The 18111-nt window shown below is 35.3% G+C and overlaps 1 protein-coding gene across 1 annotated transcript in view; it reads right to left on the bottom strand.

Annotated features, from left to right (window-relative positions):
• The window catches only part of LOC107661459 (dedicator of cytokinesis protein 4-like), an 82244-nt gene that overhangs the window by 37951 nt on the left and 26182 nt on the right, over positions 1–18111 (bottom strand). Inside the window, exons 3-17 of the mRNA XM_016451049.1 lie at positions 17892–17932; positions 17615–17670; positions 17034–17130; positions 16249–16397; positions 14703–14787; positions 12720–12871; positions 11120–11201; positions 10188–10248; positions 8332–8464; positions 8113–8201; positions 3094–3219; positions 2059–2183; positions 1242–1404; positions 1000–1106; positions 552–708 (exon numbers count right to left, since the gene is read on the bottom strand). Of these exons, the coding sequence (XP_016306535.1) occupies positions 552–708; positions 1000–1106; positions 1242–1404; positions 2059–2183; positions 3094–3219; positions 8113–8201; positions 8332–8464; positions 10188–10248; positions 11120–11201; positions 12720–12871; positions 14703–14787; positions 16249–16397; positions 17034–17130; positions 17615–17670; positions 17892–17932 (1623 nt within the window). The remainder of the gene's footprint in view (positions 1–551; positions 709–999; positions 1107–1241; positions 1405–2058; positions 2184–3093; positions 3220–8112; positions 8202–8331; positions 8465–10187; positions 10249–11119; positions 11202–12719; positions 12872–14702; positions 14788–16248; positions 16398–17033; positions 17131–17614; positions 17671–17891; positions 17933–18111) is intronic.

Below are 18111 nucleotides of genomic sequence, written 5' to 3'. Positions count from 1 at the left end.
ACAGCAGTCTAATATTCCTGCTGTCTGTTATTCATGCTAATCAAACAAAAGTGAGAAAATCTCTCACTGCTCTTGACTAATGCAGTGTTTTTATACATTTGATTACTTTATACAATGTATGTATCATTTCTTATTTATTTGTTCTACTGTAGTTTTTTTTGTCCTATTGCTTGTAAATAGATTTTTATTCTTATTCAATCGCTGTTTACTTGTCTTCAGTCAGCTTAAGTAATTTTTGTTAATTTAGGATAGTATTAGTTTTTTGTGTGATACTGACACTGGTGACAAGAATTATGAAATTTCTATGGTATCAAAAATTTTGATATCATAAAGACCTTATTTAAAGCAAAAATAACTATATTGTGGTATATATCGTTACCGTGAAATAAAATTACTCATATCATAATATAAGATTTTGGTCATATCGCCCCCCTCCCCTAATTTCTTCTTAATGTGTTTATGCCAGATCAGGTTTAACTTAATCTCATATCTCAAATCCAGATAACTTAATTTAGTTTTTTGTCATATTGTAAGGAGGAACATCATCTCACCATTCTGAGTGAGTTTAGTGGAGCAGAGAGACGACTGGATCCAGAAAGATTCTTTGCTGTTCTTTATTGTCTGGTTGTTGCCCGGCTGGAGGCTGGCTTTGGAAAATGGCAGTTTGAGGTACCGAGCAGGATCCTGGAGATCAGCTGTCTCTTCACACTGTTGTGAGGGAGACAGTGAAGTTTAAAGCCCAAAAATGTCACGAACACACAACAGATGCAAAGAAACCATGGATATCACTTTGTATTAAAAAAAATCTATCTATCTATCTATCTATCTATGATAAACAGGCAAGTTTTTCCCATCCCCAAACATTATTTGCAGCAAGGATCCCATTCAATAATTGCAAAGAGCTTTCTCCTTTGTTAATTCTGGTAAGACACAAAGTCTATATATATAATAAGATTCATACAATTCATACTAACAGACTGATACACAAAGAGACAGTACCTTGTGGACAATGAGCTCATGCGTTCCATCAGGCAATGGTCTCCCATCGTCCTGCATCAGCGGGACAAAAGAGAAGCCGAAAAGCTTCTTCTCACCCTTTTCCTTTGCTGCATGAACAGAGGCAACAGTAGTTATGTGAAATGAGTCAATAATTACAAAGCATAAAATCTCAGAAGATGGAATAGCAAGTAGACGTAAAATCACTTTTCAAGAAAAAAAGCGCATGCGTAGTGGAGTCTTACTGGAGCAGTGCCTGAGCTCGAAGCGTAAGTGTGTGCCGTGAAACATCTCCAGAGGGATGGGCAGTTTGATCTGTTCGGCCCAGCGAGGGCTGTTACTGTGATACAGGACATAAGAGCGGTGCTCATCCACTCCTGGTTCCCCAGAGCCGCAACAAACCAGACCCTGAGAGAGAAACGGAGAACATGAAATTGACCCCAATAACATTTAGAAAAAATATTGATAGTCGTACTGTGAACCATTCAACAGTGTATGTTATTTTGAAGTAGTCATGAACCATAAATGATCAATGATTTTATACATTTTGGATCCACTGGGCCAAAAGCTGAAAACCAAAAATGCTCTTTTTATGTCTTCAACTCCCCAAATAAATAAATAAACAAATAATAAAAATTACTTGGCTGGTAATTTGACATGCAAAAGCATAGATCATTAATATTACTTAGATTATGGTCAAATATTTTTTACTGTTTTGATAAAGAAACTGTTTGTATTTAATTATTTACTGACATAAATGTGATGTAGTGACGTAAACAAATGATGAGTATTTATTTCAAAACTGGATAATACTGAATTTTTTTTTTTAAATAACATTATTTGATAAACATTATTATATTATATTACACTTCCACTTCAAGACAAGAGGAATAAAAAAGGAAAAGGACACAAAGTTGAATGCATATTACATTAATAAACTGGATGAAAAGAATGAGGAAAAAAAAACATCTGAAAACTGAAAGTGTGAAAGAAACATCTATTAATTTAGATGCAACATGACATGGTAACAGAAAACACATGACATCCAATGACAGTTCTCACCTTCAGAAGTTGCCCATCACCTCCCAGCAGATAGACGGTGACTTCCACATTACGCGCCACGCTTTTTCCACCTTTCTCAAACTCACCCCTCTCAAGGGTCACATACAGGTCGTTCCTTATTTCACCTGCAGGAGGAAGATAACCATATCTCAGAAATCATTTTCCACCAACACAGCACTTCCAGTCAGTTATCAGGTGTTGAAATCAGCTTATCAGGAGAAGTAGCTGAAAATGGAGTCGATTTTTCTATTGTGTGCAGATACATTGATAACTGACCATGAATACTTTGTTTACAATGTACTTCAAGACAACACTGTTGTATGTATTTTTTATATAAGGCACATTCTTTTATACATACATAAAGTCTGAGCAGGATAAGAAAACCGTGAATACATTTCAGCTGAAACTGTCAAAGATCCTCAGAGATGTTAGAAACACCACAAAACATTTCTAATTACTCTGTCAACACATGTGGCTCAAAGGTGCCTCATCGCCAGCTGAGGGTGTGAAAGCAAATATCAAATAAAATGTGGGCGGACCAGTGCATTGCATGTAATGAAAGGACAGAATACAAGCCATTTTTTTGTTACATTCAAACAAAGGGAAAGAACACATGAAAAAAAAATCACCTTTAGTCATGCATGTACATTATGTGACAGTGAGCAAAACAAGAACATCCTGTAAAATCAGTCCTATTTTGACTGTGGTATCTTTGTTAGATGTGTCTGTGTTAAATTATGATATACTGTATATGACACTGTTATCTCTCAAAGTTCATGGTAACTCAATAAAACCAGTATTTTGTTCCTGTAAAGCCTATATTTACTCTGCTAAGCAATAAATTAACTGCATAATGACATGATTAAACCATTACTACAAATGGCACAGAGCGGCCACATTACCATATGATATGATTGAATGACAAAAGATATCGTAAAGCTACAGATTTCATTTGCATAACATTGCAAAACATAAATTCAATGGTAATGTGATGAATAAAAGCAGCATAATGACAACAAAACACGATTATCCCACCTGGAATGATGATATCGGAGAAACCAAGCCTCTTAGAAATAGAGACGTTGCGGGTGAAAAGACGCATGTAATCCTTGCGAATCTGCTCCATATCCCCATGCAGGAGCTGGAGAGAGACATTAAGGCCTACAAAATAAACACAAATGCATTTCAATGAATCTTTGTGGTCAAATCTGACAGTGTTATACCATATGTAAACAGACAACAACATAAGTGTCTGCCAACAAAAACAGCTGGATTTCCTGTTACTGTACTGTGTGTAGAGAAAGTTTGGAAGAGAACATAGTCCTAACAGAATATGTATCATTCAGCCTCACAATTCACTCACTAATGTGGTAATATATTGGAAAAATAAAAAAACAAACAAATAAATATATAAAAAAACAGTTTGTCATATGTTTTAAATAGTTCTGCAACTTATAAAACCAGCATTTTATTATGAAATATAACAAAGATCTCACAATGAAACATATTTTCCTCTGAATACAGTTTAAAGGCAAAATTTGCCAAAAAATTGTCCACTGTCAATAGTGTAGCGATGCGCAGTAGTATGGGACATTTCTTGTAAATTACCTAGATTTCACCTGCAAAATTTTACAGAGCAAAAAAAAAAAGTTTAATCTGTAACAAATCTATATGTTTTTTCCCCTTTGTCTTCAATATCACTTCCACTCTGTTACTTTTGTACAATCCCTTTAACTTGATAGTTCTTTTTATGACATCTTACACCAGGAAGTGACATCATTTTTTGGTGGGAAAACAACAGCACACTCGTCAGTAAGTATTAGCAACAATATGGTAAAGTTTGTATTATTTGTTGGTTTGTCTCTCTTTAAAACATCCTGCTTGATAACATTATCACCGTCATATTATCAATATTTCAAAACACGCTTTAAGGTATAGTTCACCAAAAAATGAAAATTCTGTCACCATTTACTTACCCTCATGTCTTTCCAAACATGTATGACTTACTTTCTTTTGTGGAATGCAAAAGAAGGAATTTTGTTAACCAAAAAGCTTTGGGTTTCCATTGTTTTCCATTGTATTTTTTGTCCATACTATGGAAGTCAATAGGACCCAAAACAATCTAGTTACCAACATTCTTCAAAATATCTTCTTTTATGTTCCACAGAAATCATATAGGAACAACACAAGGCTGAGTTTTAATTATTGGTGGGAATATCCCTAAATAAACAATGCAAATTAACTTCAACTTAAAAGTCAGTCCCTCTAAACAGCTAAATTTGTGTTTTATTTCCACCCTGTTCATTTCCAATTACGAAGTAATAAAAAACACACAATTACTCTAAAACTCTAAAAGTTAGAGTTCAAAAGGTCCTGCATAACAGGAATGACTCAGCTGCCTCTTGATTAAATGAATTATGGGTAATCCGGTGCCTTAATCCCCATTTGTAACATTTGTGCTTGTTACCAAAACCTATCCATCGAATCAGTAATAGATCTTATTGTGTTCCACCACACTTAATGACAAGCATTTCTCTGCCTCCCTCATTTATCCAACTGATGAAAGCCAATGATTCTGACATCCGTGCACTAGATTTACACTTTAAAGTCCCAAGTCTCTTTGAAGAAACACTTTGTTTCTCGAGTAATTTCATCACAAAGCCCAGCTAGATGTTGAGTTTACACATGGAAATTTCACCCATTCCCATTCCTTCATTTGTCTAAACGACTTTCATCTCAAGTATAACCCTGCTGTACATCTGCTGAGGGACACAGCCTGCGGTTTAGATTGACATGAGAGAAACTGCATAATCTCCTTCCTGCTTGATCTGCTTTTTTGACTCCCCCTGTTTTTTTATCTGGCCCTCTTCTTCAAGCTTAAGCCTCCGATGTCTTCCTCAGGGTCTTTGACTCCTGCATTCTGCAGGAAATCTGTCTCATACTTCACAAACAACAAACATTGCAGGTAAATTTTTCAGTTTCAGATTGCATAGATGAGGTTTGATGGGTTTATAAGCTCTGGAAGCATCTATAAAGCCATGGCTTCGTTATGGTTTCATAATATATTCAGAGTAAGCTGCCCACACGAGTGAAATCACCAGCAGTCCATTCATTTTGAAACCACTTGCGAGATGATGCACACCAAGATTACATAACTACTACTCCACCACCTCCACAAAACATGGCATCAACAACACAACACCATGCACTCAGAGACCCCTACTTCGTCTTTCATCTGTTTGCCTTTTTAAACCTAAAACGAGCATTGTTGTTTCTTTATTTCTGTTCCGTTTTTTAACCCAGCAAAATCAATAACAATACACTCTAAAAAATGCTGGGTTAAATATAACCCAGCGCTGGGTTATATTTAACCCAGCATTTTTTAGAGTGTAATTTGGCATTTATCCAAGAGATAAGCTATAAGAGCTGGCGATTTGGCCATTAAAACATCTCAAGTGACAACAATGTCATGAAAAGGATCAACTGCTCTCTGTGCACGAGATCGATATGGCATTCTAGTCCACACTAATAGCCGATGTGTGTGACTGATAAATAGCTACTAATGGTCATGAGTTAAAAAGACGTTCATTTAGCATAACTGAATTACTGCAGATGACTGGATGGCGTTTACAAGCTGATTGAGATCAGTTTTTTTCTGATCTAGCTGAATGAATTACAGGTCTGTGTTTGTGGCTTCTGTGTTTAAAGTTGTTCATAATTCCTATCCCATTTAAAAGTGCTGAGACATGTATAAGTAAGCCATTGTATGGATTCTTCCGAAAAGAGTCTGTAGACCTAAGACTAGACCAGGCATTGATATAAATTTAAGATTGGCACAAACAAAATAAAGCCAAGCAAAACAAAACATAACCAAAAAAAAAAAATAATAAAAAAGCCAAGCAACGCCAAAAATCAAATAAAACTATAAAAGCCAAGCAAAGCAAAAAAAACCAAGCCAAGCCAAGCCATACAAAACAAAAACAAATAAAACAACAAAACAAAGCCAGGCAAAACAGAATAGCCAAGCAAATCAAAACAAAAAACAAAACCAAGCCAAAAAAACAAATCAAAGCCAAAACAAGCCAAACCAAAACAAAGCATTTGGCTTGTAAATAAAAAATATTGTTACAAAACAAAATTGAACAAAAAAACAAGACAATAAATACAAAAAAAATAGAAAATGTAATGTAAAAATAAAAACACTATATGAATATAGTACATTCAAATAAAATAAAATAAAATATAAAATAGAACATCATAGAGATTTCATAGAAGACAGTGTTTTTAATTTGGGCCAGTAAACAGTCACCTAACAAACATTGCAGCCATCACATACTGTAGCAACAAGGCTCGCAAAATTTCAAAATCCATGGTAGCCCTTCAGGCAGGCATTCTTCACATTTTGGTAGCCCAAAATTAATTTAACTAGCCCGAATAAAAAAAAAAAGATATCGGCTGAACTTCACTGTGGACAAAATCAGCATGACTGAAAACTACAGTGATTGTATTTTTTCTTCAAATAGCAAGTCAAGAGTGTAGGGCTGCAACAGATCACATATCTCACGGTTTGGATCATATTGCGGGTTTTAAGTCACAGATTCAATCAGTTTTTGGATGACCAAAATCTAGTAACATAACTAAAAAGCTCAAACATTATTAAAGAAATCTTAACCGTCAGTAATAAAATAAGAACAAATAAACAAATTACCCCAAGGAAGGGATTTCATTTCACTATTCAAGATACCTCGTCTGGCATTTTGGTAGCCCGACTGGAAAACACAATAGCCCCGGGACATTGGGCTAGTGATTTTGCGAGCCCTGAGCAACTTGCTTGAAACATCTCAGAACACCTTAGCAACCGTAAAGAAGTGCCCTGGCAACTAGCCACAACAGGGCAGATAAGCACCGTTCACATTTTCTTCAGAAAATGTATAAAGTTAGTTGTTCTTGTGAGCTGATATGGTGCACAGGAATTACACGGGTTTTAAGTCACAGATTCAATCAGTTTTTGGATGACCAAAATCTAGTAACATAACTAAAAAGCTCAAACATTATTAAAGAAATCTTAACCGTCAGTAATAAAATAAGAACAAATAAACAAATTACCCCAAGGAAGGGATTTCATTTCACTATTCAAGATACCTCGTCTGGCATTTTGGTAGCCCGACTGGAAAACACAATAGCCCCGGGACATTGGGCTAGTGATTTTGCGAGCCCTGAGCAACTTGCTTGAAACATCTCAGAACACCTTAGCAACCGTAAAGAAGTGCCCTGGCAACTAGCCACAACAGGGCAGATAAGCACCGTTCACATTTTCTTCAGAAAATGTATAAAGAAAGTTGTTCTTGTGAGCTGATATGGTGCACAGGAATTACACACCACCTTTAATCCACTGCAAGTAAATACATTTTTAAAATAAATGATAATAAGTAGCTATTAACATACATTCTATTATGACAAATGCCCAACCCTAAAATAAGCTTCGTGCAAAGGTCTTCTTGAAATGCTGGTCTTATTAAAGTGGCCATGACTCTTTGAGTCATGCAGACGTCATAAAAACAAAAGCGCCTGAATAACAGCTCTCCGCGGTCTCTCTGTTGAATTCACACTGGCGTATGCTTTGACTGCAGGCTTCTGCTGCTGCTCAGAACCTGTTGCTAGGAGAGACCCCGGCATTTCTCTGTAAAGAGTTCTGCTATTTATATCTAAAGAGCATGAAGAAAAGAAATTCTGCAGCATGATTTGGTACAATTTGAATACTTCAATTAAATAAATCGCTTGGTTCAACATTTTCAGATGAACACCGTTGCAATGACAGACAAAATGTTCTTTAAAGGGAAAGTTCACCCAAAAATGGAAATTCTGTGCATTATAGACTAAGTCTTCTGTTACTGACTAAGCCAAAGTTGTCCAAAAACTGTGAGGAACAGACTGAAAGTTCTCCTTTTGTAGAAAGAAAGGTCATACTGGTTTGGAATGACATGACATTGTGTTCATATGTATAATTTTTTGTTGAACTATCCCTTTAAGAAGACAAGCAAAATTAAATCTTACCTGTATTTGAGCCAATATGGCTGTATCGTGAGCTGACCTTCCTGATAATACTGTCATGGATTTGGTACCACTCACTTTCTGCATTACATCTGTAAACATATTGTGCCATAAGTTTGCTATATATATCAACAAGTTATAGGCTGTGTGATATATTTGAATATCATCACAATATATTTATTTTCCTGGTAATATGAAATGAAGGAAATTCTGAATACTCACGAGTAAATCTTCAGCAAGTGATCATCCTTGAAGTCAGCTGTTAACAGGTCAGCTACGCTAATCACGGCACAACCGTATGGACGCTTGTACTGCGTGTTACTCACGCTCTTCTTCTCACCTGCGACCATTCGCCCTGCGGACACACATATTGAGGCTCACACACTGCTTTAATGAGAATAAACATATAAGCTAATACAAAAAATGTAACAGACGTTTTCTTATTCTGCCTCAAAGAACACATAGCACTGTCACAAGCTTGACATAATGTGTCATGATGTGACACAACTTAAGCATTACAGCCGCTAACACAGTTAGCTAACGCACGCTAACACAGTTTTATGTAGCTCTTATGGCAGAATGATTAACACTTATGTCTTTATAATGACGCTTGAAACAAAAATAGACATACCAACAACCGTTACACAATGAACACTTCCCAGTCCACATACATGCAAATGAGCATTAATCTATACTGTAACTAGGGATGTAACGATATGAAAATTTCTTATCACGATTATAGTGACCAAAATTATCACGCTTATCAGTATTATCACGGTATTGTTAAAATGTGCTGGATATGTTAAAAAAGTACGGACACATAAATCACTTCACCAAGTTTTATATTTAAAAATCAACAAACAACAAATAAAATGACTTTTTGTTTGCATAATCACTAAAACAATAACATTACCAATGATGTTCGGATTTTAAATGACAACTTGACTGACAACAGTTTAATAGCATGTCGAAATATCTCATGTAAATGTTCAAATAAAGCTTTGAAAAAGTTTAATAAAAAGGTCAACCTCACATTTCAGCCTTTAAATAAAGAAAAAATATGTCAAAATGATAATTGATTAATAAATGATTATATGTATTTTATCTGCTCCATAAATAATTCTAGATAACTTATCTGAATTGTTTAAATGTGTAGAATCCACATAAGCTTGTTTTTCATCAACCGGTCAAAATTTACAGCTGGGCATGCAAATCTGGTCTGTTTTTTGGCCAGACATAAACTGCATACAGACTGAATGTTAATATAAGTCTCTGTAAATCCACTCTCTGACACTAGGTGGCGCTTATGGAAAAGCTGAATTAGAGCTGTTTCCCGTAACCTCCGTGGACAAAGCAGTATTGCTGATTAAAAACACTACTTTATTAGGTATTACATGGAGCGAAGATGAAAACAAAATGCCATCGAATCGTTTCTGAAGACAGTCAGAACCTTCAGAGGAACAATCATTTCATTAATTCATTCATATATTCATTTGTATAATTCCCTTAGCACTCTTTTAAAACCTCCCAGCTTTTCCGCCCTGTTTTCACTCAAAACGAAACTACTCTGCCTGCTGTCTGCACGTGAGACTGTTACTTAAAACTGTGCTTTTATGCTGGACAGTATTTATTTATCGTGAGTTGTTCAAATCGCGGTAATATAATACGGCTTTAATGATAATTAAAATATGAAACGGTAATACTAACCGTGGGGAATTTTATCATGATTTATCATCAAACCGGTAATCGTTACATCCCTAACTGTAACATCAAAGAATCTGTACCGGTGCAGGCCATGCATGTAGCGACGACTGCTACACAGACACAAAGGTGACGTTTACAGACAGAGACACCATCTTGGTAACAACCGACTTGAAGTGGCCTGTCATTCAGCCCTTATAATGCTGCCATTACTATTGACGAATGCATCTGACGTAATCTGTCAATAAAAATCTTAAAGCACTATCAAGCAGTGCACTATCAAGTTGTGAAATCCATATGACACCTATGATAGAGTCACTAAGGCATTATGACAGGTCACACGGCGAGAAAATTGATGTGTAACCAACAGCTCTTACCTATTCTAAAAATATGAGCTACAACATACACATCTTTGCGAAGATCGCTACTTCCCAAATCCTTAAAAAAAGACAAATGATTTATTGAGCAATATTTACTAGATTCCATGTACCAAACATTCTCTAAACCTATGCTATTAAAGGTTACTATTTAAACAATAAAATAAAGTATGTCAATTTAACATGCTCATTTATTGCTATTAAATACACAAAAACAATGCAATGCAGTAAAATGCAACAAAATAATAAAATAAAAAACTAAACAAAAAAACTAAACAAAACATAAGAACTAGCAAAACAAAACATGAAAGAACTAACAAAACAAAACAAAAATGAACTAATAAAACAAAACAAACAAACAACAAAAGAACAAATAAAACGAAAGAACTAGCAAAACAAAACACAGGATTTCCTGACATCATAAACAGTGAAACAATAAAATATTTTGACATCCAAAGCCACTTTTTGTAATGTCGATTCAATTATCTGCTTGTCTACCACAAAAAAATCTAATTCCTTACATAATCTAAATTTGGGGGCTTTTCACAGCAAGTAGTGATAAATGTGATAATTGCAATCAATGTGATTAATAACTCAATGTCAATATATTTCATATATTGTAATATATTTAGTTTGATTAAAATTTGTAATCTTACTCTAGCTATTTACAAATGATAACTGTTGAGAAAACACATCTAAAATGTGTTATTTTATTTTATTCAAAAATTCCTGTTCAGATTCACAAAACAATGCTTTTTTTGTTCACATTTAAATTTAAAACCTCCCCCATTTCCAAAAATTTTCAGTCAAGGATATGTGTTCCACTTAGGAAACTATTTATCTACAACAGCACCAGATCCATTCAATGCCAAAGCAAATGAAAAAGATCCAAGGACCTGCCCTTGGTGCACCCCAAAAAAGTCCATACTTACAACAAAGAGTGTACACTGCCTCTCAGTCTTCTCTGGAGACTTTGGTAGCCCTTGCTTATTAAGGCGCACAAAGAACCTCTCACTGCACAGACAGAAAGAGAGAGAGACTGTCAGGTTCACCACAAACACGCCATGAAGCATAAGGAAACACAGCAAGACCGAGCGCAAGTGTGTACGTGTGCGTCCGCAACTGCACGTGTTAGTGCATCTCCTCTGACACTAGTGTTAGGTAATTACAAGGAGAGGCCCATTGAGGCTCGGTATCTCCTCGATTCTCCTTCACTTTCACTAAGTGCCCTGGGGCGCCACTCATTCTGAATAATTTACAACGAGGAGGGGCGCCTGAACAGTACACCCCCTAACATGAGCGGCGAGAGAGAAAGAGGGAGAGAAAAAGAGACAGAAACCAATGAAAAATTCAACAAACACATCAAGGCCGTAGTTCCGTCATGGATGTGAAACTAAAACATCCCTCAGGCTGATGTATGTAGGATGGAGAGTGGTAAACACATGCATTGGCGTCACAGCCGAATTGAATTTCAGATATTATTTCCCAGTAGCAGCGCAATCAACGTAATAGTCTGATAGCATCATACATATATATACTCTAGGTAAACGCATTGACGGATGACTGGTTGGGCTTGGAGACGTCTTTCAGACAGCTAGAAAGAATACAGTGATTCATAATTAATGAAATCCTGGTCAGACTGAATCGATTTTTGGGATTTTTATTGCCGGATCTGATGGACAACTTAGAGAGTAGTCAACATAAAAGCCTTTTATTGCATTCAAACTTATAACCTTTCTCATTACCAAATCAAATGTTTAACGAAAATGTATTTAAAGGGATAGTTCACCAAAAAATGAAAATTACCTCATGATTTACTCCCATGAATGGGAGTTGAGATTTTGAAGTCCAATGACGTAGGTGCAGAGTAAACTCCAGTAAGAATATGCTAGTCTTGCGACAACCAAGTTTTGTTCACAGCAATCGAAATTTGGATTTGGATTATCGAAATCCTCTGATACTTTCCGCTGGAAAGCCATTATTTCGTGAACGCACGTGCGACAGTTAGCAGAAGCTAGAGATTATGGTTTATAACGTTTTAAATATGGATAGTTTTCTTACACAAACGCTTTGCTTCAGAAGGCCTTTTATTCACCCCCCGGAGCCGCGTGGAGCATTTTTATTATGTACTTTTTTGGGTTTCAAAATCTCGACCATTATAAAGCTTGGACAGATTGTATTCGTCATATGCACCTAGGATGGCTTAAGGGTGAGTAAATTATGGGGAAATGTTCATTTTTGTGTGAACTATCCCTTTACGTATGCAAGAAGACATTTTGAAGAATGTTTCAGCTTTTCATACAACGAAAGTCAATGGGGTCCAAAGCAAGACAACACTGGACCCCACTGACTGTTATTGTATGGAAGATATTTTTCAAAATATCTTTGTTTTCTACAGTAGAAAGAATGTCATACAGGTTTAAACAACATGAGAATGATTAAATGATGCCTGCTTTTTCATTTTTGGGTGATTTAATCATACTCCACTCAATTTAAGACTTGCGATTGGGTGTCTAGGATTGGAGATGGCACCTGATTGGTCGCATTTCCCTGCTGTCATAGACTGAGAAGAAGACTTCCAGCTCCTCCCCCAGATTTGAACTCATCATGCTCTTCATCTGTAGGAACAGGTGGTGCATACTGGCCTGCGGGGAAGCCTCGCGTCTACGATGACGTCTCTCCATCTATTCAAAAGAAACCAAAATATAATCATTAATCATTATAATGACAAAGACATTTACAACACGATCACTCAAAATTTCCATAAATTATCTAACAGCCACCAATTTAACCACCACTACAGCAGCACATACTGTATATTTGTGTAAAAATACATAAACAAAAATCATGCAATACTGCTAAAATGCATAATTTATATTGAATGTAGTAAGTAAAACTAAAGCTTTATGTAACCTATGTATTTCTTCACTATAAACCATATATATCAAATTATAATAACTTTTACTACATTATTACATTATATAATGTAATAACAGATCATTAAAACCCTAGCACTGTGGTTTCATCTTTAAGCTTTGGACCCTTCCTGTGTTCTTCTGAACAGAAAGATCCTTCAAAACGGCAATTGACCCTGGGGACGCCACACTGGTGTCTTTTTTGCTTGCGCCCTCACTTCCCACTATCCTCTCTTGAAACGCTCTCTCTAGTCTAGTACATCCACACCCACATCTTGTTCTCTTTTGTTTCTTTCCTTCCTCCTTTAACCCCTACCCCCACACCTCTGCCCACCTATGGACCAGTGGAAACTGGGACACGTGTGGTCAGGCCTGCAGCTGAGAGAAAAAGACAGAGAATTTGGTGAATTCTGACTATACTGGTATTGTCTTACTAGCTCTCAGCATTTTAAGACATTACAGATGCTCGCCTGATACAAAAGCTTAACTTCATAATGCAGCCTACTAAGATACTTTTCTTCTAACCAAATTCTAATGCAGAAATTTATGTTTCCTTTGCAGAGAATGCAATTCCATAGCAATTATCTATGATTTTTTGTATATTTTTATACTATTATTCATTCAGTACTAAGAAGTATAGATAAAAATAGTTAATTATAAAATAAATACACATTTTATTTTAGGACTATATTATGACTTTATGACTATATTACCCCAAATGTGTGTGTGCTATGTATATTTAATACTGAGAAGTATAGTTATAAAGCAACAGTATTTAAATTGAATATACAATAATATTTGTTTTAATTGTTTTTATTTATACTATTCAAAATAAGTAGTAAAATATGCTAAAAATGCCAAGTAATAAAAAATGCTATGGATATTTAATGATGAGAAGTGTAGTTAATAAAAAAGCAGTCTATTTAAAACATCAAGACTAATTAATATTTAAGTATAATGAATAAAATCTAATGCAAACAATAAAATATAAAATAAAAATAAAAAAATAATTAATTGACTAATTATAAAATAAAAATTACCAAATTAAAAAATATATAAAATAAAAAATAATAAAATAAAATAACATAAAATGTTCTATGTCAGTTAGGATGTTCCCTTAGCAGGCAGCTGCTTATGTCGGCAGTAGGCGGCTAACTAGGTTTTGTAACAGATATTATATTGCAAAGAGCTGTACACAGGCATGTTGTGGCTTTGAGAGATATATACCAATTGCGCCAATGATGCTGCATGTATTCCAAATTATAAGGGCAGGAAACTGCATGCGTGAAGTGTCTCTGCAGTTTGCAAACAGCCTGTTAATGCGCCATTTAGTCCTTAATTACTATCATTTCCCTATACACAGGCGACTGGAGGTGTGTGTGTGTGTGTGTGTGTGTGTGTGTCTCTTTGTTAAAACAGAGGACGAAGCACTCTGGAGAAAGCCTTGGCGTCAGGTCGAGCTGCAGTTGCCATAGTAACACAGCAAAGAATATGGGTGGCAGAGAAGGGAGGTGAGGTGACTCATGGGTAAAGGGAATGTGTGTGTGTGTGTGTGTGTGTGTGTATGCATGTACGTGAGCGTGAATGTATGACTACCCACCAGCCGATACAGCTCTGTGATGCTGATCTCATCAGGGTCCACCATGCCGAAGTCCCTCCTGGGGACCAGATCCAAACCCAGCTGCCTGTCACACACAAAAACACACATTTTGATTCTACCCATCAAATCCCACCATGGTTATTATAATTTAGCATTTTCCATTTTGTTTTTATTTTAGCACTATTCTCTGATTTAAACAACAACATATAAAAATACAGATTTGTTAGGGACATATTTTTTATTTCATTGACACATATATATTTAATATTAAAATATTTTATTATCAAAAATATTAAATATATAAATAACAAATGCATAAAAAATAAGTAAAGTATTGTGACAACCCTATTTGTAATTATTCATTAAATTACATTATATTAAATTAATGAAATTAAATGCATTTAATTAATTGCAATTAAACACATAAATCATAATCGAAAAAATGTGCCATAAACACAGATTTTTGTTTATTTTTCTGTCATTATTTGATTTTACAAATTATGTAATTGTTTTGTAATCAACAGTTTTTGTCTTGGTAGTTATAAACATAAGGCCCTATGAAATCTGATAAACATTTTCCTCCCAAATTCCATTTTATTTTTCCAAAATTCCATGTTTTCTGTTTTGATTTTTCTGAATTCTGTTTTAATGCTTTTATTTATGATTAATTAATTACTGAAAAAGCATGTCTAATCAACTGAATTCCTAAAACTTCAAAAATGTAATAATTTATAACAATTTTAACAAATGATAGTTAATGACATTTTTTTTTCAGAAATTCTGTGTTGCACAATATGTACAATATACAAATTAATATATTTTTATTTGTAAAAATGTATTATCAAAAAACATTAGCAGTTTAATTAATCTTTTGGCAAATAAAGTGCTGCACAACAGAGGTTTGAAATCAAAACATGGATGTAAAAAGGTGAAAAAATTCCAGTAAATTTCGGAAACATTCCAGAAATTTTGGAAACTTTCCAGGATTTTTGGAATATTCCAGGGATTTTTGGAAAGTTTCCGGAAATTTACCGGAAATCTTCCACCCCTTTGCAACCCTAATGTAAAATAGTTTGATTTTGTAGTAATTTTCATAAAGCAATCTGCAGTAACCTTCACAAAGCATGAATCAAATGTGAGAAGAATCCATTTCATTGTAAACCCTCCAAAAAACGACTATGTACTGAAAGGCACCAAAAAACCATACGTAACACGTCCCACTCGTTACTACCATCTGCGATTTATTTTTTAGAGAAAAACCGCATAAGCATTCAAGCACATGGCTGACAGATTGGCCAGCATTTGCCGGCAGTTCATCATCACTGTCCCCACCACGGCGTTCCACCCACTGTTTTTATACATTCGCAATCACTGAAAAAATAACACAATGTGGCAAAGACAGGAAAGCCAAACTCTAACGGCATAAATGAATCAAACTGAATGATTTTGCAAGGCTTTGAAGCTGTCACTCAACTCATACAGATATACAAACACCATCACGACAATGACAGTATTTTTATTTGTGGTGTGTGACTGTGTAACTCACTCGTTTCCCCAGTCCAGCCGTGCCGTGATGTGCTGTTTGATGTCACTCAAGCGGTCGTGAGTGAGGTGGCCCACCAGAACCTGCTGTCGCAGCTCCAGCATCTCATTCATCACATGCCACAGTCTGTGAAAAAGATCCCCTTCACTCCTCTGAGAGACACAGGAAAAACATGAGTGGGTGACAGAGAAAGTGTGTTCACCTTTTTAATTAAAGTTTAAGAGTTTAAGAAAATGATGTAGTTGACACAGTTTCGGCAGAAACAGTTTTCAGACTACATCTTATTAATTAATACATGCCATGCTCTAAATGAATAAAACTTGTTCTTGGGTAAATGAAAAAAAATTACTGGCCAGTTGCCTGGTAACTTTTTTTTTTTCTTCTTTTTTTACAATGCAATGGTTAAAACAAATCACAATGTAAGATTGCACACAAGCAACATGAATGAATAAAAGAGAGAAAAAAAAACAAGAACATTTTAGTAACTGTCATGTACATTAATGGGGAATAGTAAAACAACTCTATTCATATATCTATATATATATTTCTAATTAATACGTAATTTTATATATTGTATTTTATGTTTTTATATATATATTTTATATTTATATATATATATTTCTGATTAATACATAATTTTATATATTGTATTTTATGTTTATATATATTTACATCTGATAAATTCACGTATCATTGACAAGACTAATAAAAAATAGGATCTTACAAATGAAATGTCCACAGTTAAAGCAACTGCATTTGTTCAGTGCAGCACAAAGAGTGATATTTACCATGTAAAGCTGCTTCCACATGGTGCCCCAGTCTCTCAAGGTCATAGTTATCTCTGTAATGACCGAGTCCTCGGTGGGAATGACAGTCTCAAACTGCCTGCAGGGCAAGACACACAAACACACAATCACACACACACATCTGAACGAGTCCAGGATGGAGAGCAGTGACCTCACGTGACCCTGAGGAGCAACACTGACTCATGAGGACGTGTCCGTAAATACACTTGCGATGGCTTGTGGGATAGTGAAGGCTCCTGTCACTTCAATAGAGCAGACTTGTTATTTTGCAAATGCATTTTATCTGAAGCACAAGGACGGTCCCTAGTAGCAGTTGAGTGTTTTTCTCAAGGGCACTGGTGGCAGGTCAAAGGTGAGATTTCATTAGCTGTCCATTCATGGGTCAACACTTTCACCAGATTCAAAACGGTCTTTCTTTAAAATAAATGCCACTTGGATTGATAAACAGTATTATTCATTATATAATGCAATAACATTTTAGGAATTTTAGATTTATGTTTTTAAGTGTGGCTTAATTGACACAGATATGTATATATACAGTTTTGTTTTTCATGGACTCGTACCCTTTGTTCTTGACGTGGGCATTCTTGAGGTGAATATAGGAGCTTGGGAATATTCCCTGGGAGAGACAACAAAAAGTTATTTAATGAGCCAATTACTGCATGTAAAACACACAAGAGTAAACAAACATGCACTATCATCTGTACATAAATGTGCTGAGAGTCAAAGCAGAGGATGATAATACAGATAAACAGGAAAAAAAATGACAGAAATATAGAAATCATTTAAATTCTGTACGTCTACGGAGTCAAACGTAAAGCGATATAAGATTGTTCTCACCTTTACGTTTGGATTCTTTGTGATGAATCCTCTGTACCATCCTGCAAAATGGCATTTATAATAATCTCACACTTTCATATTTCAACAGCAGAATGCAAAGCGTATTAAACACTTCCAACCGTTTAAACTTGAAGTATGTGGTACAATAATTATGTGGTTTCACTGAGGGTGTTTCTTCAACTATGGACACTTTGACCCTGTGGAACTCTAGAAAATATAT

This window comes from Sinocyclocheilus anshuiensis, unplaced genomic scaffold (assembly GCF_001515605.1).
Source record: "Sinocyclocheilus anshuiensis isolate Anshui unplaced genomic scaffold, SAMN03320099.WGS_v1.1 scaffold491, whole genome shotgun sequence".
Classification (NCBI taxonomy): Eukaryota; Metazoa; Chordata; class Actinopteri; order Cypriniformes; family Cyprinidae; genus Sinocyclocheilus; species Sinocyclocheilus anshuiensis.
Note: the sequence above shows the minus strand (reverse complement) of the source record. Positions and strands in the feature narration are given on the sequence as shown.